The sequence below is a fragment of the Tenrec ecaudatus genome, chromosome 4 (assembly GCF_050624435.1).
Source record: "Tenrec ecaudatus isolate mTenEca1 chromosome 4, mTenEca1.hap1, whole genome shotgun sequence".
NCBI lineage: Eukaryota > Metazoa > Chordata > Mammalia > Afrosoricida > Tenrecidae > Tenrec > Tenrec ecaudatus.
In genome coordinates this window covers 196,538,712-196,566,032 of record NC_134533.1, presented here as the reverse complement: position 1 = coordinate 196,566,032, position 27,321 = coordinate 196,538,712, and the positions used below count along the sequence as shown (strand labels likewise).

General features: G+C 46.5%; 1 protein-coding gene across 1 annotated transcript in view; it reads right to left on the bottom strand.

Moving 5' to 3' along the window:
• COL6A5 (collagen type VI alpha 5 chain) overlaps positions 1-27,321 on the bottom strand; it is a 127,829-nt gene that overhangs the window by 85,010 nt on the left and 15,498 nt on the right. The window contains exons 5-19 of the mRNA XM_075547895.1: positions 25,781-26,335; positions 23,143-23,718; positions 17,971-18,549; positions 15,831-16,171; positions 15,643-15,724; positions 13,584-13,726; positions 12,677-12,769; positions 10,287-10,340; positions 7,913-7,984; positions 7,593-7,619; positions 7,436-7,480; positions 7,293-7,346; positions 4,459-4,521; positions 3,789-3,854; positions 3,363-3,416 (exon numbers count right to left, since the gene is read on the bottom strand). Coding sequence (XP_075404010.1) covers positions 3,363-3,416; positions 3,789-3,854; positions 4,459-4,521; positions 7,293-7,346; positions 7,436-7,480; positions 7,593-7,619; positions 7,913-7,984; positions 10,287-10,340; positions 12,677-12,769; positions 13,584-13,726; positions 15,643-15,724; positions 15,831-16,171; positions 17,971-18,549; positions 23,143-23,718; positions 25,781-26,335 — 2,804 coding nt within the window. The remainder of the gene's footprint in view (positions 1-3,362; positions 3,417-3,788; positions 3,855-4,458; positions 4,522-7,292; positions 7,347-7,435; positions 7,481-7,592; positions 7,620-7,912; positions 7,985-10,286; positions 10,341-12,676; positions 12,770-13,583; positions 13,727-15,642; positions 15,725-15,830; positions 16,172-17,970; positions 18,550-23,142; positions 23,719-25,780; positions 26,336-27,321) is intronic.

The window sequence follows — 27,321 nt, the reverse complement described above, 5'->3', positions numbered from 1 at the left end:
ATGAGAGAAACAATACAGAAAAAGGACAGGGGCTTAGAGAGGAGATAACAAAAACCAGTAGCAGAAACACGGACCTTAAGAATCGACTGAAGGAAACAGAGAACCACATCAGTGACTTGGAGGACAGCCAAGCAGACTTTAACGAATGTGAACAAAAATCTAATAAGATCATCAGAGAAGCTCAAGAAAACCTAAGAACTATGTCTGATGCTATGAAGCAGAACAACATTAGAATTATTGGCTTACCGGAGGAAGACACAACAAAGAAGTCATCTGCAAAAATAGTGAGAGGATTCTTGGAAGAAAACTTCCCCAGCTTAATGAATGAAAATCAGGCAACCATTCATGAGGCTGAAAGAGCACCAGCAAAACTGAATCCCAAGAAGAACTCACCAAGGCACATAATAGTTAAACTATCCAACTTTGAGGAAAAGGAGAAAATCATGAGAGCCGCTAGGGAAAAACAATCACATATAAAGGTTCCCAAATAAGAATATGCTCAGACCTATCAGCAGAAATTATGAAGAAGAGGAGAGAGTGTATTAACATATTCCAAAAATTGAAGGAAAACAACACAAACCCAAGAATACTCTACCCAGCCAAATTATTGATCAAGATAGATGGAGAAGTAAGAGTCTTCCCAGACAAGGAAAAACTCAAAAAATATGTTAGAAGAAACCCAGCCCTGCAAAAGATCCTTGCTGACCCAATATGGGCAGAAGAACAACACTCAACAAGCATAAATAAGAGACCGCCACCTAGAACAACCTCACCCAGAGGGCAACAACGAGAAAACAGACCTCAAGATTGCATTGTCTTAAGGATGGAAAGAAATCAAGAATGACACACACACACACACACACACACACACACACACACACACAAATGAGAAAGGAAAGCAGGAAAACTCCCAACACAAAAGGTTTAAGATGACATCACAGAGTCCGCAGATGGAGATAATAACCCTGAATATCAATAGCCTGAACTCGGGCATTAAAAGACTGAGACTAGCAGACTGGCTTAGAAAACACACCCATCAATCTGCTGCCTACAGGAGGCACATCTCAAGGCTACAGACAATAGATTTACATACTCAGAAACCCGTCGTGAAGGACCAGGGACTCTAGAGGGAGATGAGGTGGGCTCCTTCATTTTTAAAAACTACAAAGTAGATGTCATAATAATAGTATCTGTCATATATGCCTATAATGAGGATTAAATTAATTAGCACATGAATGTAATGCTTCAGGACATTTCTTGGAAATATGACTATTTCTGTATATAAGTTTTCCCAGTGTGGGGGAGACCACAGAGAAAGGCCTGGCTGTGTATACACTTCCAATTTATAAGAGACAAGAGGCTGATGATAAGCCCACCCACAGGTGCCTCGGAAGAAAGGTCTGGAGATCAATTTCTGAAAAATCTTCCAGTGAAAACCCAGAGGAGCACTGCTGCACTTGAACACACAGGGGTCTCCTTACGTTGAAGTTGAGTCAACAGCAATGGGAAAGACTGACCCTCAGAGCATTCTGTCCTTTGTTGGAAATACAGGAGTGAATAGAGAAGCTGGCTGTGCTTGTATGTCCATGGTGTAGTTTTTGTTTTGTTTTGTTTTTTAATTCCAAAGAAAAGAAATTCGGAAGGAGAAGGTAAGGTGGGGAAGAGGATAATGACAGAAAGGAGGCAGTGAACCCCGTGTCTCGGAGCAAGTTGACACAGATCCACTAGTTGCCCAAATAGGAAGATTAACCTCCTTACCACCTCTGGCGTCTCCTTTAAAAAGTGCTCTCATTGATGCGTGGCTGAGTTATCAAAGGATTTGAATGAAAAGTTTTGGTGTTGTTTTCTTAAACTAACAAGAAATCATAAATCCTGATCTTGAATATCTGTACCATGGACATCATGGCTGTGTCCCCCTGCTTCCTCTGCAGATGTTTGAATTAGCTCGTGTGGAGAAGAAGACCGGCAAGTCTAAGCCCTGCCTGCAGCTCCTTTCGCCGAGGAAGGACTTCTGAAGATATTGACACAGGCTACAAGAATTCAAGCACCTGTGTCCACTCTCTACCCAGGGGGAAGAGCCTGAAGTTACCCACCGTCAAGTGATGGGGAGACCATATGATCCAAAGGGATCATAAAGTTGAACACTTCCAGTTCCCTCTTGAACCAAACGTTGGGCCAACTCTAGGCCCTTGGACCTTCCTCTTCTCTTTAGTTCTCCATGTGGTTGAGCAAAACTGTCTGGGAAGAAGCGCAGCCCGGGTGCTCCTTAGACATGAGGAAGGCCAGACTGCATTCACTACATCAGGCATATGGATCAGAAGAGACCCTTCCCCAGAGGAGGAGGACATCATGCTTGTTAATGTCGAGGGTTGAAAAAGAGGAAGACGCTCGATAGGCTGGATGGAAACCACGGCTGCCACAAGGAGTTTCACGCATCACCACGGCGAGGATGCCATGGAGATGGGGAGAGTTTTGTCCACAGCACGGCTAGGAGTCGGAATCGACTCAACAGAGGCTGTGGTTTTGAGGGAAGCAGATTTTCCCACCATCTTCCTCTGGAGTGGAGCTGCTGATGGGTTTGGATCACTGATCTTTTGATTAGCTGCCAAGCTCTTGACCACTGCACCACCGGGTCTCCCGAGATCACATGGGATGCTATGAAGTTAGCCTAGCTCTCCCAGGATGCTGCTGGCTGGCCTTCTACTACTGCACTTAAAGCCTCTGTGATTCTTCTTTCTCACTGATAGCCTATGAAGGGAAAGGAAGGAGAACTGCGTTCATCCATTTCAGAGAGTCTTACGTCAGCTCTAAGATGCTCGGCTACCTGGCAAAGATGCTAAACTTTTACATTAAAATCATTTCGTCTCTTCCAAGACACCTAGAAAGCAGAAAGGAACCCAAAACCTGAATCTGACTCAGTCGTGACCGGGAGTGCTTTGTTGTCCCCAGAGGATCTTTATCTTTGTTGGTTTTTTAAGCCATTTGTTGCCATATGATTCACACATCCTACAGCCCGATGGTTCAGTCATATTGAGAAGAGTTGCACAATCATCACTGCCATCGATGTCAGAGCACGTTCTTCCTCCTTTCTAATACCCATCACCCCGCAGGGCTTTGGGCAACGTGTGGAGGCATTCTTGGTGGTCACAATGGAGCACTGTGAAGGCTACTGACATTTAGTGAGTAGACTCTGTCCAACATCCCACAATGCCTAGCAGAGACAATTACACCAAAACATTATTGGGCCGAAAATGTCAATCGTGCCAAGATGGAGAAACCCGGCTAGTGTTTCCCACCCCTGGGTCAGCGGACTCTGTAGCCATGTATCCGGGAGGGACACACACGCCCATGGAGATACTCACCCTGCTTCCTCTGGGGCTGGGGCTGCCTTTCGGCCCGCTCACTCCAGGTCTTCCCTAGAAATGCAAAGACCATCAGGCAAAAGGTTCTGAAGCAATTGTAAAGGCACCGGCATCCAATCCTCAAGCGCTATTATGACAGCAGAACATTCACTATCTCTGCGGTTTAACACCATCCGTGACACACCCTTTCAAGAGGAAAAGTCACAGTGAGACGCACCGCCCCCATCAGTGTTCTCATAGGATAAGATAACTTCCAGAGGCATGATCACTTTGTCGATAGAAGTGTATAATCTACGAAGCGGGTGTGTATGCCCTTGAAGAAGAGTTAGCTATTTGATTAAATTGTTGACTTGCTTTAGAATGTAGGAAAGCCCCAGCTCAATAATGTCATCAATCAGCTCAGATATGTAAAATAAATCCAATTACCTGTGTTCCTTGTCCTCCTTTGGAGCCCCTTTGTCCTTTGATGCCACTGTCTAGTCCTGGATCACCCTGGAGGAAGATTTGGAAAGTGTTTCAGCATCTAGCCCCACAAATGTGACCTACAAGCTGGTTGCTGTCCAAGAACTAAGCGAAGTTGAATGAAAAGGAATGGGAGAAAATTCTCCATCTTTGAAATGAGTAGATTTAATTGAGGGATGGGTGAGGAATACAAGTGGCATTTTCCCTAGATTTGAAGGAGATTTGGTGATAAACAAAGAACTATAAAAATGTGCTAATGTAAGCCTTCGATGGCAGTTCCCCAAATAGGCCATCAGAGTCTCCTGTTATCAAGCCTGCACAGGGCTCATCTGCAGGTCTACTAAGCCAGAAACCCAATATTCAAAACTATGAGAATTTACCTCACCAAGGAAGTCAAGGGGCTCAATATACCCTGAAATATTTAAATAAGATGAAACTTTAGTGCTCCGTTCTGAATGCTGAGGGTAGTCCACTGTTATCAGATGCAGACAATTTTTTTCTCCAAACACCCAAAATTTTAGCCACCATCTGCCATCCCGATTCCCATGATAAGCATTGGCCTAAAGTTTAGCAGGAGACACAGAGAAAGGAGGCAGGCACTGGGGAGCAACTACAAAGTCCAGAGCCAACTTACAGGATCTCCAGGGAAACCCTTATTCCCATAGTCCCCAGGGAAGCCTCTGGAACCTGGGCTGCCCTGGAAAAACAAAACAATACAATGAGCGCTTGTGGGAGGTTTTCACAATGGTGTTAAAATGGTGAGAGAGAGAGAGAGAGAGAGAGAGAGAGAGATCAGATTAAATGTACTGGGCCTGGTTTTACTAAGCTCATGGCCAAGGTTCTCACCAGTTTGGCTGAAAACGTCTCGGGTCTTGCAGCACAACTCAATAGAACTTTCTACAATGATGGAGATGCTCTATTTCACTGGCCAATATGGTGGCCACTACCCACAGGTGGCACTAGGCACTTGAAATTGGGCTAGTACAACCAAGAAGCTGAATTTTTCAATCTTATTTACTTCTAATTAAATATGAATTTACGTAACCACATTTAGTTAGTGGCTACTATATTGGACGGATGGGCCAGTCTAGCAACTTGTGACAACTATAATTCATGGAAACCTCCATCAGGATGTTCCATTGTCAACTCAAATCCAGTCAGTCCCCACCAAACAAAACAAAATAAAAAAACCCCTCACTGTCATGGCGTTGATTCCTACTCGCAGCGACCCTAAAGGAGAGTGTAGAACCACCCCTGTGGATGTCTGAGACCATAACTCTTTGTGGGAGTAGAAAGCTTCATCTTTCTCCCACAGAGAAGCTTGTGGTTTCCAACTGCTGACCTTGTGGTGAGCAGCCCAATGTGAATCACAATGCCACTGGGTTTCCAAACTCAAACCCAACTGGTCCTCAACTAAAGCTGGCCCGAACCAGGGCCCCGGCAGTCATGTTGATGGACTCCCATTTCCTGCTGTTCTGGTCATCAAAATCTAGAAGTTTTATGTCTCAGGACCAGCACTAGGGTGAGCCCAGAGAGGTTCTTGGCCTCTCAACTTGCTGTTGTAAGATGTTATTGAGTCTGTTTGGACCTCTAGCGACCTTATGCACAACCGAACGAAACTCTGCCTGGTCCTGCACCATCCTTACAACTTCTCCTATGCCACCGTTGCTGCACCGGAGTCCATCCTTCTCCTTGAGGGCCTTCCTCTCCTTTGAGGCATCTCTCACTTTACCGAACATGATGTCCTTCTCCAGGGACCGGTCTCTCCTGACAGCATGTCATCTTTTGCCTGCAGAGTGGCTGGTGGGTTTGAACTGCTGGCCTTGTGGTTAGCAGCCCTTTGTGTAACCACTATGCTACCCTTAAAGGACAGAGAGGTACTCAGAGTGCCACATTTAAGGAATGCCTCATGCTTTGTCTAGTGCTGAGACTGAGTCCCTCCTTCAATTTTTACCCTGGTTGCTTTTCTCGCCTCACCACAACCCCAGCTCAACTGTTTCCTTAATATATGGTGGTGGTGGTTGGGGGTGGGGGGGCTTGTTCTCACTACCCTTCATAATTCCCTCCTCACTTTGATTCCTGAAACTTGGCCTTTCATCCTTGCCTGCATCTATCTCCTCTTCCACACATCCTCCTCACTACTGCTAAGATTGCCATCCTTCAAAGGTCCCTAATTGTCGAATGGTCAAGAGGCAAACTCCTCTAAGGGCCCACCCGTGCTTTCCCGGACTCTTTCTAGCACCTGTTGAACTTCAACTCTTGCTGCTTGGACTCTAAGGCTCCTGCCAGACCATATGACTTGTAAAGTCTCCAGGCCTCCATGTCTTTGCATATGCTGTTCCCTCTGTCTGGCATGCCAATTCCTAGTCATCTTCAGCTCACGGATCGTTTCCTCCTGGAAGCCTTTCTAAGCCCAAGTCTAGTTAGGCGCTTTCTTCTGGGCACCCATGTAGATGCTTAATGCTGGGCACAATCAGATTCTGTGTTGTCATGAACTGTTCATCCATCTGTCTGTGTTCCCAACTGGACCATAGGATCCTTGAGGACCACAATGGCCTAGCTCACTGCTGGTTGTTCAGCACATAACTCAACACCTGACACTTGCCAGGTGCTCACACAGAGATATGGATCAGAGCATAAAAATAATAATTACCTATTAAAAAATAGATCCCCAAACTAAACTTACTGCCATCAAGTCAATTCCAACCCATAGAGACCCCATAAGAAAGGCTAAAATGGCGCCTTTGGGTTTCTAAGACTTTAAGTCTTTACAGGAGTAGACAACCTCATCTCTCTTCCATGACAAACAGATCAAACATAAAATAGAACTACTTGAAACCAAATAAACAAGCCTATTGCCATCAAGTCTATACTATCGCAACTCTGCAGGACGGAGTAGAACTGTTACCTAGGGTTTCCACGGCTGGAAAATGTATGAGAGCAGACAGCCTCACCTATCTCCCTCAGAGTGGCTGGTGTGTTTGAACTGATGACCTTGTGGCTAGCGGCCCAACACTTAACCCTGAGCATGACCAGGGCTCTTTCTGAACCAGCCAGGCACCTATTAATTAATAAATTGAAAGGAAAACTTTGAAAGGATCCACTGAGCTTGCTACACCAATGACCCTAAACTAATTGGTCTCTTTCTCTTGCCTTTTCTTTTTAAATACATCCCCCCCCCCCACCGCCCCCAATCCAGTAAAGAGCCCAGAAGCCTCTGAAAGACAAAAGCTCTTATTTCAGGTTTCTAAAAAGCACGCCCACAGACGACGTTCATGTTTTGTGCTGGAAAAGTGACATCCCTACCAGCTGGCCTCTGACTGGAGCATGGCATTTCTTCCGTGGCACAGGGCCCCTGCCCTTCGGGAAGCCCGCTCTCAGTTTGGTCTCCACTCAGTTCTGATCATACAGCCAGGAAGATGGTCTCTGTCACCAAGTGTTCTTCCTTCGACGTATTAAAAGCCTTACCTGGGCTCCTGGGTCACCTTTTTCTCCCTTTGTTCCGGGGTACCCACGAAAGCCCTGAGAGCCGACAAAGAACACAACGTGGCCATTAAGAAACAAATCCAATCTCCCGAGGACATCCTGGTGCTCCAACAAGACCGGCTTACCTCCTCGCCATCGATCCCGTCAACCGCGCCTTCTCCTTGCTCCCCCTGGGAGATAGCAAGGGGGAGAAGTCAGGTGGAAGCGGCCCTTCAGCCACATGCTTGCTCAACAATGGGTGCCATTCGTGAATCAAGTTGGACCGGGGACAAACTACAGTACCTTATTTCCAGAATATCCTTTGGTTCCCTGGAAAAGAAGAGAGAGCACAGGAGGTGGAGTTAAAAGTGAGTACCTCTATTTCTAGCCCCTTCTGCCCAGGTGGCTACAAAGAGGTTATAGATGGAATGTCATCCATGCTCAAAAGATTTCAGGCCCCCAAGAAGCCTTACTCATCTTTGGCTGAAAGAACGAATGGATCTAATTGGAGGAAGAGGCAGAGGCAGGGGTGGTGCGCAGAGAGCACGTGGGGGAGAAGGAACAGAAATGAGACGGGAGGGTGTTGCACTGAATTTAAAAGAACATTTCCAGGAAAGCCTTACCTTTGGACCTATTTCCCCTGGACACCCTGCAACCCCTTTCTCTCCTGGGCGTCCGGGATCTCCACGCCGTCCCTAAGGAAAGGAGGCCCAAGGTGACTCTTTTGCCAGAAGTTCCCGGTTGAGGACACAGTTTCTCTGAACTGTCCACAGAGCAAGCTCATTCGTTTGGATCTGGGGTCCTGCATATAGCCACACCTCCCCCACCCCCGTTGGGCACTCAAAGCTTCCTTGTAGATCCAAGACCACAAACAGGTACAGGATGAGCGCAGCCGCTTCACTGCCCTCAGCAGACAGCACAGCCCAAGGCTCAGAAGTCACTTCACTTAGGAGCCACCTCCCACAGCCTCCAGGAACACAGTCAGGCCTGAGATCCGGCTCAGAGCCCTGGGGCTGCGGACAGAAGAGAGAAGAGCCCGGGGACTGAAGCTGAGCCAGCCCTCCTGATGAGGAGGTGAGAGATCTCTGGTCAGGCCATCCATGAGATGGGACTGAGATTTCAAGTTCAATGACGTGTGTGTTTCCCACCAAATCTACTTCTCCCACAAAACAGCTGTGGTGAACCTTAGTCTATGGCGGGCCTCCAGAGGAGAATGGTGCCGTGCTTCTAGAGGGAGGGGCCAGCGGTGTCTGTACCACTGTAGTCTCTTGTGTCTGGTGCAGGGCTGGGTGCCCGACAGGGTACATGGTTTGCTTGTAGATAAATAATGGTTTCCTTTCTGGCTGGTAAGGGAATATGTGGTTTCCCTTTCTTCAGTTTTGCTTTCTGTGGTCCAAGGATTCTTCCCAGTCAATGCAGAAGGCCTTGCCCATGACCGGGTTCCACTTACTGGACTCACCGCCAGTTGTGGGGTCACGGTCAGGCAGTGGGGGTGACACTATTCCCCACACTTAAAATCCTGTCATGTTAGCTTGGTGGTTTCTAAGACCTCCTTGAGGAGGAGAGGAGACAAAGAGCTCTGTCTCTTTAGTCCTCATTTTGTAAACCGGCTCAGTGGCCCAGAGGAATTTGTAAATGCCACAGATGAGGGGTAAACTGATAATCAAGACATGCAAGAGCTTGTTCAATATTTCATGCTATGGTACCCTTCAGTGGCCGTGAACAGCAACATTGTTTTGGAATTTGTACAACTCGTATAAATTCCTGATTGCTTTCATTTCTGAGTTGTTGGGATTGAAGCTACTTTTTTTTCAATAGGTATGATGGTTAACGTAATATATCAAGTTGGCTAGATTCACAGTATGATGTACTTATCCTCCATTTTCGGTGGGTGGCCTATAGCTAATACATGTGGCTGGTCTGACACAGCTCACTCCCTCTCCAGCTTACCTTTGACTCATCATCCCCTCACCTCCAGTCCTCAGCTATTTCAACCAGCAGCTTGCTGTCTGACTTGCAGATTTGGGATTCATTGGCCATTGTAACCCTAAGAGGAGAAGCCTGCAGCCTGGCTTATGGATTTGGGATTTTCCAGCCTCCATAATTTCATGAACAAATTCCTCAAAACAGTTTCTCTCTCTCTCTCTCTCTCTCTCTCTCTCTCTCTCTCTCTCTCTCACACACACACACACACACACACACACACTTCCACCCCATTGAGTTTGGATTTTGGATTTGGCCCAAGCCCAGGCTAAGAAAACAAGACTTTTCCACCTTCCTAAGCCCTCCAGATCTTTTATGTCCCCCTTCCCTTGGAGTAAGTGGAGGAAGATGACAGTGGTGGGAAGAGCCCAGGGCCTGGAATCAGAAACACAGAATTCCATCTCTGTTTCTGCACCAGCCTCCATGATTCACTGTTTCTTCATCTAGACTGGATCAGAGGCTGAAAGGATGGCAGCCCCAGAGGAAGAGTTGGCTGTGATACTGTCACAGGCTTGATCCTACCTGGACTTTTCCCATCCCCAACAGAAACATCTAAATAGTTTTATTTCCTTCAAATCCATTCACCTAATTTGATGGATGAACCAAAAATTGAGATGTCTGGCCTTTATAAGGGAGCCATACGTTGGTGGATGCTTGACCCACCTCCTCTTCCATGGAGGAATTTATGTGCCAGCCTAAGTCTGTAGCCAGGTACTCAGCACTGGGTTTCATTTCTAAAGAATGCTGCTTAGCAGATTGCCCACTGAGCACTTCTTGGGGGTGGAAAGGAGCATGGTCTACCCGCTGCCTTTGAGTAAAACAAGCCAGGAAACCTTTGTATAAGCCTCTTCCTCACTCCTCCTGATGCCTATGAGTCAGATAGGAAAAGAAAAGCAACTTCTTCCTCCAAAGAAACACCAAACAAAATGAACCTATAACCTGTTCTGTTGAAAAAGAACACGTTTCATGAAAAAGGAAATCAATAAACAAGGGGTGCATGTCCCCCATACTTACAGGGTCTCCAACCTCTCCCCAGTGTCCCCTGCTACCTTTGAGGCCGGGAGCACCCTGGAAGGAAAGACAGAAAAATACATGTTAGTCATCTCACATCAACTCAAGCGGGCAAAGTCATTAGGCTTCAATGACTTGTAACCAAGTCCCTCTCTCCAATGTAACTGCAGTATTTGCAGTTTTGAGGGAGCTTTGGGTACGAGTGGGACAAGAGTTGGACACAAGTGGGGCTGTGGTTTGTCCTTACACTTATCTGACACCCCAATGCAGAAGATGCCCCTTCAGACACCTACAAGAACCTGATCTTTGGACCTTCCCTGTAGCCGAGGGCCCCAGAGCCAGCCCTGTGCCAGAGGGATTTGCCAGGAGGACAGCTGTGCTCATCACAACCCTTCCAGCTATCGAATTGGTAATATTCCTGGAAGGTCCTTAGTTTTCTTTTCTTCCTTCCTCTCTCCCTCCCTCCCTTTCTTTCTGGATGGCATAGGACTTGTTGCTAGCCCCTGGCTCATGCGCAGTAGAGTGGATTGGCTGAGTGGTTGGGTGTCAATCTTAAGACAGGCGGTGGATCGGACTGCACTGTGACCCACTGGGCTCTCAGCAGCTAATGTTTGTAAACATCAGTGGGCCTTTCTCCTGAGCCTGCCTTCTGCAAGAGCCTCTGAAACCTGTTCAGTATCTTAGTAACATTCCAACCTGGCGGATTGGGGGTGTGTGACTGTACACGAGGTGCTGGTTATTAAACCAGCCTTTATCATGCCGAAGGTGATAATTTAACACGGGATCACCACGCCCCCAACAGCAAGGTTGTCATTGCTGTTGATTGCAACTCAATATGTGGATGACCCCACGTGTTACCACATAGAACTTCCCCACGGCCCCTTCTTAGCTGTAACCTTGATGGAAGCAGGCCTTTCTCCCCAGGGTACCCTGGGTAGGTTGGCATCTGACTGCAAAGCTTTGGCCCCAGGGTATTTACATTGCCGTCATTGCTCACTCAACCAAGAGCAGCCTCACTGCGTCATGGCTTATTTGCGACAAAGGTTGCGTTTGAGGTTGTGTCCCCCCACCCTCTGATATAGGTGCTGACGCGGTATACCACAGAAGGGGTGCTCATGGAACAGAATTCGAATGTAGAGGAAAAAGAAGTAGAACATGAAAAGGCATCAGAAAAAGTCAAAGACGGGAAGGTAGATCTCATCCACAAGCCTTGTATGTGATCTCTTAAAAATAAAAATCCTTTTTTGGTTTTTGTTTTGGTGTCTAAAACCCATTCGGGAAAGTGAAGAAGACAAAGGTGCAGCTTTATTATAAAGTGGACGTCTGTGTAGTCATTGTCCAGGCCCAGCAGTGGAGCATTGCCGATAAGCAGTCACAGTGCGTATGCTACAATGGTTTACTTGAGAGGGATCGCAAGTGACTCTCCCCTAAGGACTGGATCGGTCCAGGCACATTGGACATGTGTCTTCCCTACCCGATGGGCCTGGGTAAGAGAAGGTGAGGGAAGATGTTGATAGGATTCTATGATTCAGTTGTGAGTGATTGTGAACAGGGTAAATTGTGATTATTAAATTTTTGCCTTGAAGGTGGGGATTGGACAATTTTGGCATCCTACTAGGTAGAAAATGAACCTTATTATAAGCAGGAGGTGGGAGAGGACTCTCACTACAAGGAAGACCCCAAGATTCCTGTGTGCTTAACCTCCAGCAGACAGAGTGCCGTGACACCATAGGAGAGGTAGCAGCTGAACCAAGAGCCGGAGCCCAAGACAGAATTGTGGGCTTCCCAGCCCCTGGGATGAGTAAAGCTCACTGCCTTTGGACAGGCTTAAAAACCAAACAAACAACCACCACAAAACTTCACTACTTAATGATTAATTCCTAAAAACCCTTAGTAATTTTTTGCTGGAGTTTAAACTTTTATTAACAGAATCATATATATTTTTCTATATTTTGCTTTCTCCGTTTATGATGGTGTTTACAGCATTTATTCATACTGGTGTGTCTAGTTGTTGTTCATTCTTTTCCCCTCTGTAGAATATTCTAGCAAATAGAAATGTCATGATATATTTATCCATTCCTTTTGTAGTTCAGTCTTGCTCCATCGCTGATTAAGAACAACTCTCCCAATTAATACCTCTTGTAACCTTCAAACTGACTAATGTAGGCCCAGAAGTATATATTGTAAATCTAAGAAGCAACATCTCCAGAGATTGATGACAGAAATGGGAGCTATTCTTGGTAGCAGTATCAAAAAAGACCTTAAGAGTCACATACAATTATATCAAAGCAGTTACATCCACACCGAGCAGAGGCGGAAAAACCACTTCACCTCAGCCCTTTCCACACCAAATAAAGCCCAGGAGGTCAGATAGGATGACCATGACACGGCACCTTTATGTATTTGGGTCCTGGAAACCCGGGCGGTCCTGCAGGTCCTGCACACTTGCAAAAGGTACAGCAGCATGTCCTTTCTGCAACGTTCCCCTGGAGCAATAGCAAACCTGAGTGAGTCGCAGTTGTCCGGAAGGTCATCACATAAGAAATCTATTCAAGGTCACAAAGCATAATGCGCCACCTACAGCCCCATCCCCTCCCCCCTTGGGGGTTGGAGGGAGACTGAAGAGGATTCAGGGAACTGGCACTGCAAGGAGGGCCCCGGATGCGTAACCTTTGTTGGCAATCCCTTCTCCAAAGGAAACAACCTGTCTTCATAGAGAAGGTAGCCTCCCCCTGGACAGGTGCAGGCTCAGGTGGCAGAAGACTACTTGGTTTGGGGTGGATGGTTTCTTGGTTCCTGATATTTTACAAACAAAGTCTATTGGGAGATTTTGTTTTCTTTATTCGGGCGCGGTTGGTTCTTTGTGGCTTCCACGGGCCTTCGTCAACCGCGATGACGGAGAGTGAAGGACGTATTCCATCCCTAACAGCGTGCTTTGGGCTTTCACAGTTCTTCCGGCATCAAGGGTTGGCAAACTTTTGAGACGGAAGACCCAATTCTGTCCCTCCCAGCAAGTTAAAAAAGTATCCAAGCACCATAAGCATATTTTTAGAAACAAATATCCTTTAAATTAAACTCAGATAGTTGTATTTTCATCTCAATTTCACTTCAGAGGCACAGGTATGTACCCAAAGGGTCACATCTGGCTCTCAAGCCACAGTTTGCCAGCCCCTGCCCCATACGAAAGACCTGCCATGGCACCGAGAGGAACAAACACGACTTTGAAAATGCTCTTAAAGCTTCCAATTTTGTTCTTATGCATTTTGTACATAACTGGATTTTTTCCCACCCCCAACGTACCAGGTATTTTGATAGCATTGTGCCCAGATTTTTCATTCCAATGGCCAGGTGGGTCCTGTAATCAAAACCTTTTCCAAATTCGAAGCTTGAAAAATCATCATAGGAAGTTGAATGTAGGGAGACCACCAGCAGAGCATCAAGTCCTAATCAGAAAAATAAAGTGACAGCTATGAAGCCAAAGAGAATAAAGAAGCGTAGCCCGTCCCAGGTCCTGCCTGGGACTGTTATCAGAGTATCAGAGAGGAGGGGGCCCAGGAGAAGGCAGCCCTCCCAACAGAAGAGTCCAACAGCAGGCTGCCTGCATTCTCTGTGCAAACAAAACACTGCTCCCTGACTTTTGCCCACAACCCCCAAGTAAAAGTATTCAAAAGAAAATACTTAAAAAATAATAACAACAAACAACAAAACACTATCAGAAGACTACTCAAATGCGTCAACGCCACTTTTGTGCTGCTGTTGTTCATATTTTGAATTTTTTCCATTAGGGTATTTCTTTGGAAAAATATTATTATTGATTGGGAATTAATACATATATCATTCCATGGTTCAGTTGCGTCAAGCAGAATTGTGCAATTGTTATCACCATCAATTTTTTTCTTCTTGGACTCCTTGACATCATCTCCCATTTACCCTCACCCCCCACCACCACTGTGTCCCCTCTTCTATATTATATAGGCTTGGTTCTTAGGGGCTTATGAGGTGCTTCTAATTGTACAGGCATACAAGATCAATAGGAAAGGCATTCCTCCCTTCACTGGTGTTTTAGTCTAATGAGAAAGGTAGACAAGAATCACATCGGTGCTCGGAGAAGTTGTAAGTGCTCTGAGAGGGTACATCAGGGCCTTGGAGGGTCATGGAAGGATTCTTGAAAGAGCTGCTGTCTAAGATGATCCCGAAAGACGATTGGAAGTTGGTAAAGGGCAGGAACTAGAGATGGGCAGCACAGGGGAGGAAGGGAAGCCGGGAGAGCTCTGGCCCCAGAAAACATTCTCTGAAAGTGTTCAGATGTGCCCAGAGGGCGAATCCCATCCTGGGATGGCACACATGGTTAAGTACTCAACTGTTAATGGAAAGTTTGGTGGCTCAAATCCACAAAGAGGTGCCTTGGAAGAAAGGCCTGGCAATCTGTTACCCAAAGGTCACAGCCATCACAACTCTGTGGGCGAGTTCAGAATGGACTCAAGGGCAACTGTCTTTATTTTGTTTGCTTTCTGTCAGGAGCACGAAGCATGGGCAGTAAGGCCAGGCGGCAGGGTAGAGCCGGGGGTTGGATCCTGCAGAGCCTGGAGAACCCTATTGAGAAATTTGCCAAATATCTCCCAAGCTGTAGGAAAGATGTTGAAGGGTTCTGGGCAAGAGAGGAGACACAATCCAGCAAGAACCCAAGCTAACCGTGGGCTACACCAAAGAAGGCCAAAGAGTACATTCCGCCTGACAGGGATGTTCTCCAGTCACCAGAGTACCCTCCACATCTGCCTTCAACTTCTCATGCCGTCAGAAGGTACGGTGTGGACAGGGGCATGTTGAATGAGAAGTGCTTTCTCAAATCCTCGTGACTTCCTCTCACAGGGATACTCAGAAATGGGAATTGTCTTAGAACAGGTGCCCTGAAAACAGCCTCAGAGAGGGATGAGGGTGTGGACAATTTGTTGAGGGAGAGTCAGGGACGTTGTGAGCAAGCAGGTGTTTCAGTAAGGTTTCATCTCTGCCTGATCTACAAGGGCCTCTGTCGGTACCACATGAAACAAGTGGCCAGTATCTCTGTACCATTGACTGGTCCCTCAGGCTGGTATGGTTCAGATCCCCTCCCCCAGGTGTGTTCAGGTTAAGTGGTTTAGGTCAGTCAAGGGCAAGTGTCTGTAGAGGTCCCCGGTGTGCATTTAGTGAGAGTGTGACACTTGAGGGGTAGGTATGTCGGCTGGTGAAAGGGCTTTGGGCAAGGCACCAACAGCATCTACTATAAGAGAACAGACCAGTGCCAACGCCTAGAGCACCTGAAGACAATCAGAGACACGCTCGGCAAATCCCTGCTTTGTTGTTAACATCTTCAACCCTGTACCTGCTCGTCTGAGCCTGTCTGACTGGTCTTCAAGCATGTTGATGTCGGCACCCCCAAGGCCGTCCGAAAAGATGAGGAGTATCTAGAATGAGAGGGGAGCAGAAAACAGGATGATACAAACCCAAATCCATCATGGGGGACAGATGCACAGACAGAGAACGATGGAGGACAGGGTATGGCAGAAGTACCTGTCCTCGGGATGCAGATGTGTCCTCGAAGGTGTCCCATAGTGACTGCAAAAACTCAGTGTTGAGATGCGTTGGTCCGTCGACAGTGACCTGTCTCAGCCTGACAAAGATGCCTTTCTGGTAGATTTGAAACTTGGCGGGGAATTCTCTGTCATTGTTCACCTTAAAGGCCATGCTCACCTGAGCCTCTGCACCTGCCCCACAGCTCACCCCACGGATGGAACTGATGTCCTCTAAGATCCCTGGGAGGTATGATTCCAGCCAGGAATGGTCCTGGAATAAAGGCTGCCCCGGCTGAAGAGTGGAAATGTCAAACCCCACCACTACATCGATGTAGCAATCTGGAGACGAAAGGAAACAAGGTCGGGTTAGTGAGTATGCAGGAGCAAGACCAGGTGGTCAGGCAGGAGAAAGGGGGGTCATGGTTCAGAACGGGAGGGTCTCTCTCACCAAGTGCATTCCAGAAGAAGATATTGGCTGCTTTCCCTGAATATGACATAGGTATTTTTGCTGTGTCCATAATGGCAAGTCCTAACAGCTATCTGGATGGTGAGACTTTTCTCACGTGATTTGGAGGTGGCTGGTAAAGTGGAAGGGTATCCAAAAAAAAAAAGCAAGACCCTTGCCAAGATGGATTGACGCCACAGCTGCAACAGTGCGCTCCCGTGGAACAACGGTTGTGAGGCTGGCACAGGACCAGGCAGTGTTTCACCCTAGTGTGCGTACAGAGGGCCCCTTGAGTTGGGACTGACTTGAGGGCATCTAACAACAATGACAATGACAACAGCTGTGTGAAGTTAGATCCATGGTTTTGTTTCATTCTCTTTGGATGGTGACTTTCAGATCAATCAGAAACTACGAATGCAATTTATCCTAAGGAAATAGGAAAGATATTACTCCTAAGAAATAAAGCTAGAGGTGACCAACCCGAATGCCTAAGAGATAAGGTGAATCATATGAATGCACCGGTGGACACGGTGGAAGGAAAATATAATGGGAAGCACCGCTCCAGGAAGGGCAGCCACGTGGGAAATAGAGCCCCACTTTTGTCATGTTGGCAGAGCTTCTGATTTTTTCAAAGACTAGTCTGAAATCTCTCTGTCTATCGCTCAGTAGGGTTGCTCATTCTCTAAAGGTCGTCAACTAATTTAACACGCTGGCAACACTGGGTGGGGTGGGCTACATTAGTCTGCAACCTGCCAGGCCACCATTTCTCCAGTGAAGAAAACAGAGATTCATAGCGGTGGTTGCTGAGCCAGTTTCTGATTCCGGGCCCAGGACTCTTTCCACCACTGTCCTCTGCCTCTGCCTCTGTGTAAGGCCCCAGAATGGGACGCACAAGATTTAGAGGACTTGGGCAGACTAACCATTTCTGTGAAAGAATGGCTGCCTTCACAACACCCGCGGAAACAGAAACCCTCAGAAAAACCTGGGTGTTGTGCAAACCCCACACAGTTATCACTGCTTCTCTCCCAGGTATTGTCCTTCCAAATGTTAGCCCCACACTCACCAAGCCTGAAACCCAGGTGGCCCCGCCCGCCTCGAGCTGGACATGTTCACGACTATATCTTGATCCCTCGATAAAAGTGCTCAGTTTTAAAACACTGTCGACTAATTTAATAATTTGCCAACGCTGGATGGGATGGACATCCCCTTTGGGTGGATTTTCCCTCCCCATTGCATGTCCCTTCTGCCCAACTACTCACTGGGCTCATTAACCTGGCCTTTGCGGCCTTTGAGTTTCTGGCTTCTAGGTTAGAAAACCCCCGAGGACCATTCAGTCAGTAATAGTTTCTGGTTATATGAATCTCCTCCTTAAATGAAGGAAATGCGCCAAAAATGTGTGCACATTAACGGGGACCTTTTAGAAGACAGTGGCAACACAATTAAAACAGAGAAATAAGCACTCATCACATTGCAAGGCAGGGCAGAGCTGACTGGAGGACACACTCGGTGCCTCCTCTTAGCCTTAGTTAAGCTTTCCTGTGCTTTCCGACCCCAAGTGCCTTGAAAGCAGAGTCCTACCCTCTGAGCAGCCTCTTCTCAATACATGTCCGGCTAGAGCGTGTCTATGAAGCGCCTCTGTGAAAGGGGGAATAGCGACATGGCAAGGAATTAAAAACACATCAAGAGCACTTACTGCTGTTGGGTTTCCAGCAGCTCTGGCAGATCTCACGGGTCAGTCTTTTCTTCACATCCATGTCACTTAGCTTACTGAAGTCTGGAAAAGTGATTATTTTTTCCGAAGTGCCTGTTATTGGCAAAAGCTGTTCTTTATGAACGCCTATGCCCACAGCCAGGACACAAATCCCAAGGTCTTTCAGTTTCTGGACCTGGCCTGTCACATTAAACTTTGGAGACCCAGACGTGATCACAAGCAGAGTCTGCGGGATGCCTTCATGTCTTCTCCCGCCATTCGATGGGTCAAACAGACCCCTCACATAATCCAGGCCATTGTCGATTCGCTGATCCCCTTTGCTCTTGTCAATTGTTTTAATTTGCGTTTCCATCTTGGTTTTGTTCCACGAACTTTCCAAATCAATAATTTCCTGATAGCGGCTCCCAAATTGGGCCATCCCAATTTTCATTCTTTGGGGCTGAGGGTTAAAATCATTAATTAAGCTGGACACAAATTTGACCATGATTTTAAAGTCTTCAGGAGAGGTCACATCGGAGCCATCACAAAGGAAAACCACATCGACTTGTTGGCGGTTACAGACTGCAATGGGAAAGAAAAGAAATGATTTCTCCCGCAGTGCACCATTCTAGCTCTTCCCTTGACCTCAACCCGCACAAAGCTTTAATAAACTGCTCTATTCGTGGCAAGTTGAGATGTGCTGACTGAAGAGTTCATCTGAACGCGGTCCCCGGAGTGAAGGTAGGAAGACGGGTAAGAAAGAGGGAGAGCAAGAGAAGAGCCCATTTCAAACTTTAGCGACGTGCATGCTTCACTTGAAAAGGTACCGAGAACGACTCAATAGATTCAATGTATTCATGAAAAGTCCATTACCAAGGCGAGACGCTCGTTTGAGACACTCAGATTGGAACACCCATCCAACTCAGGGTATTTGTGTTGCTGCCTTAGAACTTCTACTACGACTCAAAGGTCCCCTATGTGGTCCCAATGGCCCCGCCCTTGAATGCTCACCTAGAGGTTGGTGGCGAGCACCCGTCTAGGGGTAAGGTGGAAGATAAAGCCTGTTAATCTGATTCTGCTAAGACTATAATCGGGTGCCACTAAGTTGATGGGGACTCAGTAACCCCTGTGACAGAGTTGAACTGCCCTACAGGGTACGGTAGGTGGTCATCTGTTTGAAAGCAGATATCCACAGCTTTCTTTTGAGGAGCTTGTAGGTGTGTTTGAACCGCCAATTTTTAGGGTGGCAGCTGGGTGCTTAACTGTTGCAACACTAGGGCTCCTTCGGTTACAGTCACGGTCATGAAAACCTTACAAGACATCGGGGGGTGGGGGGGGAGGGTGAGTGAGCATCTACTTGGCATCAACCAGCAATAGCAACGGGATGACTGCTAAGACTGATCTTCCATTGCATTGGGAAATATAACTTTGAAGAATGCCTTTAATAGATAATAACACAGTTGCATTCATAGTCACTGTGTATGGAATTATTCAAATTGCACAGATGTAGAAATGGAATTCAGAGGTAAAGTGACTTATTTAAGAGTACTGGTCTTAGACATGTGATCATGTCTAAACGAACTTGATAAGTTTATGGCATGGCCGGTACCTGAATCTCTAGGTCCCCTTTGGCCCTTCAGTTTGGCATTCCTTGACATTGAGTCTCCTCCAGGCTCACTTTTTCATGGTAAAAGTGCCAGTGTCTAATCAACAGAGCCCAGGCCAATGTGAAGTGTGTACTCTTCCCAAATCAATAAGTGATCTCTAGACCCAATTCAAACCCAACTCAATAGCTAGGGTAGGGGAATCATGAAAGTGATGACTAAAGGTAATTCAGACCAAAGGTGTGTGCCCTTGTCACACATTGAAATGGCAGAAGAGATCATCCCCAATTGATTCTTAACAAGAAGAAAAAATCATGTTCTTGGAATGGTAGTCTGGTAGACACAGAGATGCACTGCCTAGATGAGCTCTCAAAGAAGGATGTGTTGTCCAGCTGTGGGAGTGTGGTCAGCAGCCAGTGTCCAGCTGTCAACTCCTTCAGGGTCAGCGCAGCTATGGAGACTAGCCTTGCCAAGGTCACTGCCCCTGTAGGGCCCATCTACTAATCTAGAGTAGACAGCACTCACTCTAGAACCGCCTGCCAGGTTTGGAGCTTTATTGAGCATGCATTGCTGCTTGACTTCTTCTACCTCATCCTACGACTCTCCTTTCTTTCACAAATGTGGATCTCTGGTAAACATTGTGTGCCCTACATTCCATCTCAGCATCTACAATAAAACAGCTCCCATACAACAGGCAAGGTCAAGCCTGTCAAGGACCCCAGAGTCGATGGCAGATACAGACAAGAGATCAGCAAGTAGTGTATGAAGTCGAAAGAAAAAAAAAGTAGAAAGGTGCAGTGAATTGAGGGACACAGCAGGGACACTATCAAGTGTCAGGTCAAGAAAGCTACTAAGCAGAGGCTGAAACCAGACAGTCAAGTTAGAAGTAGCTGGGTGCAGTGGTGAGCTAGCTAATGTGTTCACCGGGGTATAATGGTTTGTATATATATATATATATATATATATATATATATATTCTAATATATAGATCTTAATATATAGATCTAATATATATATTAGAATAGCACAGGATGGAATAGGAGAAGGGAGGGGTGTATGATGAGACTGTAGAGGTAGACAGAGGCCAGATAGAACTCCCAACTCAGGACATGGTCAGAAGGAAGAATTTAAGCAGAGAAGCGTTTCATCGTGAGAAAGATCACTTAAGTTGCAGGGTAGTGAATGGATTGAAAAGTGGCAAGATGGATGGTAGGGAGACCAGGCTGCAAGGTGGAGTCAGGGATAGATTAGAACAGGCAGAAGAGTCCAGTTGGTCTTCCCCCTTGGGAAACATCATAATTTTTACTTAGTTAAAGATAAGATTATCATTCATGATCTGAAACCCAAAATACTGAATGTGCTGCTGACTTAAGTAACATCGGGCCATGGTGATCAGTGGGTATGGTTTCCCTGAATGAAGATGCTGATCTGACGTTGGATGATGGGGAAGAGTTTGTTTGGGGTTTGTCTGGGCACAACGACGAGAGTGGATGAGTGTCAGCTGTCGGAGCTGGATTTATCTGGATGCAGAGGCAGGTTTTGTGTTGCCAGAGAGGAAGGAAGAATACAGGAAAGGAAAATAGGGGAGAGAAGAACGAGGAGAGGGAGGGAAAGAGGGAAGCAAGAAGAGACGACGCTGATTAATTTGTCAGGTTTGGAGGAATGTACTAAGATTAGCCAAGGATTGTATAAGTTCCCAAATTTATTTGTCCTAACGCCTTTTTGTCAGAGAGAAAAAAAATTAGCTCCTCAGGGTCCCCTCACAATGAAAAGGTTTTTCACTAGAGCGCATAATCCAGGATAAAGTGTGGGTATCTGCTTATACAGCTCCCTTGGATCCTTCCAGCACCTCCAGGGGGCAGTACTGTCCACTTTGGGAAACACTGATTTAGAGGTGAGGCCATCCAAGGAAGGAAACACTGAAGTCCTCCTCGGCTCACTTCTTGCCCATTTCTGTGTTTCAGAGCAGAAGGCAATTCTCTTTCTTTCATCCCTCAGATGGGATACCTGCAGGTTGCCCTACCCTAGGGGTACCTCATGTAGTCAGCTGATTTCCCTTCCCTTGCTGATCCTAGTGGCCAATCTTCAATACCCCACACTTTAAACTCCCATGTTCAAGCCTCTGGACTTGTGGCACTTACCTAGAAATCCTTACTCAGCCATTCAAACTTGCTCTGGACCTATGCTGCCGGCTCACGGCCGTTGAGTCAGCTATGGCTCATTGTGTCCCCTTATTGCCCAATAAGGTTTCCAAAACTCTACGTCTTAACGGAAGCTAGCTGCCACGTCTTTCTCCTATGCAGTCCCTAGTGGGTTCAAACTTTTCAACTCCTCAGGACTTATAATCTCATGCAGAAGACCTAGGATCTTCAGAGAAAACATCCATCTGTTTGAACCAGAGTTTCTCAAAGTGGGCAATATTATGCCCCCACACCCCATAGGACCATGGAACAGTTGGGGACCGAGACAGGGGCTGCTGAAGCAGAAATCTACACTTTCTACTGTCTTATGGGCTGTCACACAAAAGTTTCTAATTGCCAGGGGAATGCTGAATCATTTCTTTCTTTCCTTTTTCTTTGTTTTCCCCTGAAATGTGTGGGAACCTATGGTTTACATCATAAAACTCTCCACTTGAATCTGACCTGAGCCTGACTCCTTGTGGCTACACAATGGCCATGAGTAGCTAGCTGTTCAATGGGGTAAGGAGAGTGTGACCCTTGGAAACGTCTCTTCCTGTCCAGAAAAAGGCAAGGGTGTGGGAAAACAGCAAGAAAAACTTCTGAAACGTTTCTTGTATAATCTTTTCAACACATGTTAGGGTGGAATAGAACCTTTCTTTAAAGATGAGCAAACTGGTACCCTGAGGAGGGACAAATTCAGCTCATGACGCTCCCCCCACCCCGCAAATAATGGGAAGCTAAACCTTACCATTAAAAAATTTTTTTTAATGAAGCTTGTATAACCACCTTAAAAACATCCTCCTATAGAGTTGATTCTGATTCCTGGTGTCTCTATAGCACAGGACAGAACGCGCCCTGTGGGTTTCTGGGACTGGGATTCTTTCTGGGAGGAGAAAGCTTCCTCTTTCTCTCTGGGAATGTGGGAATGCTCGGTAGTTTCCAACTGCTGGTCTCACAAGCCAACAGCCCAGCAGATAACCACTAGGCCACCAGGGCTAGAAACTTTAAATAGAAAGTTGGGGGAGGGGGGGAGAAAGAACTTTAAGCCAAAAAAAATCCCGCGAAGCTTTCTTTAAAACCCCTCAGTAGTCTGGCTTAGCTCGTCAAGACTATCTTGAACATTGTCCTCTGTCAGGGCCTCCGGCTCCTGCCTTTAGACTGACAACCACAACTGGGAAGATTAGGTGGGAGCCTTTGAGTGAAGTGAGTTCACGGAGAGGAACCACCGTGAGAAGGAGCAGGTTCCAGAATGACTACCCAAGTTGAAGAACGGAATCGGTGTCCCCGAATTATACAAACCTTACATGACGGACACGGTGGCCGTTGCTCAACCCCAACGGCAGCCCAAAGAACGACAAAACGAACACGCACATACATAAACAGTCACGTACCCTCGGGTGAAGCTTCGCACAGACTTTCTCGGAGAAGCTGGTGAATATCTTTCAGTTTGTCGAAATTCTCCACGTGAATGGCATTCTCCTTATTCCCGGCCATGGTCTCCAACTCTTCTCTGTCGGCCTCTCCCACGCCCACTGCGTAGATGGTGATCCCCTTCTCTCTCAGCTTCAAGGCCGTGTCCTGGAGACGGTCCCGATCGTGGGACACCCCATCCGTGATGACGATCAGGACCTGCTTCACGCCTTGTTGGAGGCGGCTGCCGTGCTCCTCCGTGAACAGGGAGTTGGAGTGATCGAGGGCCCTGGCCGTGTAGGTCGACCCGCCAGTGTCCCTGCGCCTCCGCAGATTCTCCATGATCCCCTTCCTGCTTGAGTAGGTATTCAGGTAGAACAGAGTCTCGGGATGGTCGGAGTATTTCAGAGCTCCAAACTGAACCCGGTTGCTGCCAACATCCGCCTTCTCCACCAAGTGGATGGTCAGGTTCATCATGCTCTGTAGCTGCTCTTCGCTGATGCTGCCCGAATTGTCCAGCACAAACACAATGTCCAGCAGCTGGATCCCTTTACACTCTGCAAGGAGGATGAAGCACAAAGCACACACTCAGTGGCGTGTGTTCGCTAAAGACTGCCGAGAAAAGGAGCCGTCAAGCTGGTTGAGATGGCAGATTTCTGATTCGGTGGCCCTTATGTCACACCCCTCTTCACTGCCGCATCTCTCTAGGGCATGCCTTTTGCTGAGTAGGCTTTGATCTGAACAAAAATGGCAGAAGCCAGGATGCTAATATGCTGGAGAGATACGGCTGGCTCTCACCAACGGATCTTCTATTGTCAAGAGCTGGGGAGCTCGTGGAATAAGCTGGCTTCTATGCTACTCCCTGTCACTCCAGCTCTCTCTGGAACTGCTGTAGGACCTCACCTTACCATGTGCCCCCTTTCCTGGCTGCCTGAACCCAGCTCAGAAAGGAGCGTTATCAAGGAGGGAAGAGTTCAGGTTCTTATCAGCTCGTCTGAAGTTACAAACCTTCCTGTCTATCAGAAGACAAGCTGCTGCTCAGGCCGAGTCTCCAAAATGTGGGCTTCTCTTTCCCCCCCTTCGTGTTCTCTCAACTACCTGAGCACATGCCTCTACTGTGCTACTTTCTCTAGTTTCCACCTGGTAAATTTTACCCCCAGCCCTGCAGGATGGCCGCGAAGCCTCTGATTTTCAATTTTCAGGTATAATAGATGAACCCAGATGATATCTGCAGAAACTGGGGGCCCTCTGCGATGTGGGGACCACTTGATACTTGATAAATATCTATGAGTTTATCTAATGAACGAATGAGCTAAAATGTCGTTTTTGCCCTGATAGCGCCTTTGTTACAGACAGGGCCTCCACAGACACTACGTTTATCCAAATGGAGAGGTGCCCGGGAGAGAGCAGCTGGCTTTAAAGGTGGCGCTGTAGCCTTAAAATACACGGTTCTTAGCATGTCTCAATATTATTAAGGTTTTGTTTTTGCCCCAAATTTCAATTCAATCGTTCAATCACATCAAGAAGAGTTGTATAATCATCACCACAATCAATTTTAGAACATTTTTTTCATGCTTGTGCTCATCGTTATGAGCTCCCTGATTGCCTCCCTCCCCCTAGTCGCCCCTCACTTCTCTTCGGGAGGAAGAAAAAGCTCTAATTAAGCTAATTAACCTGCCACAAGACAAATCTTAGGGATGTTGTTAAAATTCAGAGTTCACTATGAGACATTCTGAAAATCTCACATCACTAATTCTCCAATGGACACCACGATAGATTTAAAAGCACAATTTGAGTTTGTGGGGGGTTGGGGGTGGTCTGTGGATTTGTAGCAAAGTCTCTTTCAAGAGCCCTTAATGAATGATGTACTCACGGTGAAGGCTGCTTGACACAAGTTGAAAAGCATTATAGCTAGTGAGATTGAAAAATGACAACCACCAAACATTCAGGGGGACAAGGTGACAAATCAAAAATACCCAAAGGACATTTTTCTATTTCCTTGTACATGTATCGGTCACTTACCATCAAGACACATACCAGTAAATATAAAATACCTAGTTGCCAGAGGGTAAAAATTACGATGTGAAGTAATGAAAATATGCCCGTCTTTAAGATAGACGGGGCAGCATTTTGTTCTGTGACACGGGATTGTCATAAACCAGAGTAGACTCTCTGCAACTAGTGACACAGCAAAGTCTTTCAGACAAAAGGCAGGTGTTTGGAATGCAAGTGCTCTAAGAATTTGACTAGAAGGAGGATGAATTTGTATTTCTTCTTATTAACGGTGGAATGGTGGCTAGAGGTAGCCAGGAAGTGACGTTGGACAATCATATGGGATTAAAATCACCTTTGTAAAATCCAGTTACGCCTGACTTTCTTGAAATACATTGGGAGTCACCTGCGCCAGGCTATTTTGTTTCCTATGAATACTAGCTGTCAAATTATGATTCTGAAATACCTCCATAAGTCACCAGTGTTTCCATATAACATACATAAGACCAAAAGAGAATGGTCAAGTCTAGATAGAGGCCAAGTCCGGAAAAAAACACACCACACACCCGGATGTCAATAGCTCACACCCCATACCCGGGAGTCCCAAAGGGCAACAGGGTCACTTACCATTGGCAGTGCACACCCGTAAGATGAGTTTGCTTTCTATGGTCTTCAGATCTTCAAATTTCTCCACTTGGAAAACCAGGTTGCTATTCCCACTAATCTCCTCTAACTGAGTTCTGTTGGCCCCAAACACCCCTACAGAGAAGATGATCACGCCTTGGTCCCGAAGCCTTTTAGCAGGTTCTAGCACACTGTCTTGTGCTTCCCCATCCGTGATGAGGATGAGAAACTTCTTGACCCCAGGACGGCTTCCTTTGGCGGGGGTGAAGTAAGGAGTGGTTGAGTCCAGTGCATGCCCAGTTAGCGTGTTTCTACCGATAAGAAGCATTGAGCCTACCACATCAGAAATGTCTTGCTGTGAAGAGTATTTGTTAAGTGGAAACTCTTCTCTGATGTTGTCACTGAACTGAAGAAGTCCGATTTGTGTTTTTCTGGGACCAACTTGGATCTTATTTAGCAGGTTTGTGATGAAATCTTTCATCTTCTCGTGATTGTCATGTCCTATACTTCCAGAGCTATCCACCAGAAACATGATGTCAGCCGTCATGTCCTCACACTCTGCGTGTTGTAAAAAATGAATAGAAATGAGTGAGCTTGGCATGACTCTCAGAACATGTACATGCAGTGACATGGAAATAAATGCAGGAGTAAGAAAACGTGCAAAATTACCTCAAACATCTCATGACATTAATGAACCCGGAGAACATTATGCTGAGAAAAATTGGTCAAACACCAAAGGACAAGTAACACAATGGTGATTATTAGCTGGAGTAGGAGGGGAAGGGAGGACAGGGGAAGCTACAGGCCAGTGGGTTGACAGGTGTTAATTTGGATGAAGGGGGATGTTAATATCCAATCAGAGGGAGATGGACTAAAAAATGATCAAAACAGAGCAAGACACTGGGAGGTTTGATGAACTGTTGAATGTAAAATTGATGATCTGCCCTGCAAACCTCCTCCTAATTCACAGTGAAAAAGTTAAATAAAATGCAAAAAATAACTCAAGCCTGGGAACATTGTATTTACTTCTTTAGTAGGAGCCTGCTGATTAACACCATGAATCAGAAGTCTATTTAATTCCAGGGCTTGACAAAGGAAATGCAACTTCGAAAGAGTTCCTCCATTCACCTCGCATTCCTTCCTTCATAATGCTGGAAGGCATATGAAACCCATATCTATTCATGCCTTTAGGATGCAGTGGGGCTCCAGAAAGGAATCAGAGCCAAAGTAATCAGTTCTCTGCTCCCATGGGAGATACATGCAGCAACCATGTTCTCTTTTATCGTGTATTTATTTCATCGCATTCCATTTGTTCTCCTGTCTCGTATCTGCCATCCTTCTTACGGGTCCCTCCCTGACGGCTCACGTTGTCTCTCTCATATTATTTAAAAATAGACAAGTGGTCCTGGCCATACAAACATAAAAGGCATTAATTATTTATATCCACCAACCCACTGCTCACCGCCCTCAAGTTCATTTTGACTCTCAGCAGACCTATTGTTCAGAGTAGAGCTGCTCCCCAGGGTTCTGAGACTTTACATCTT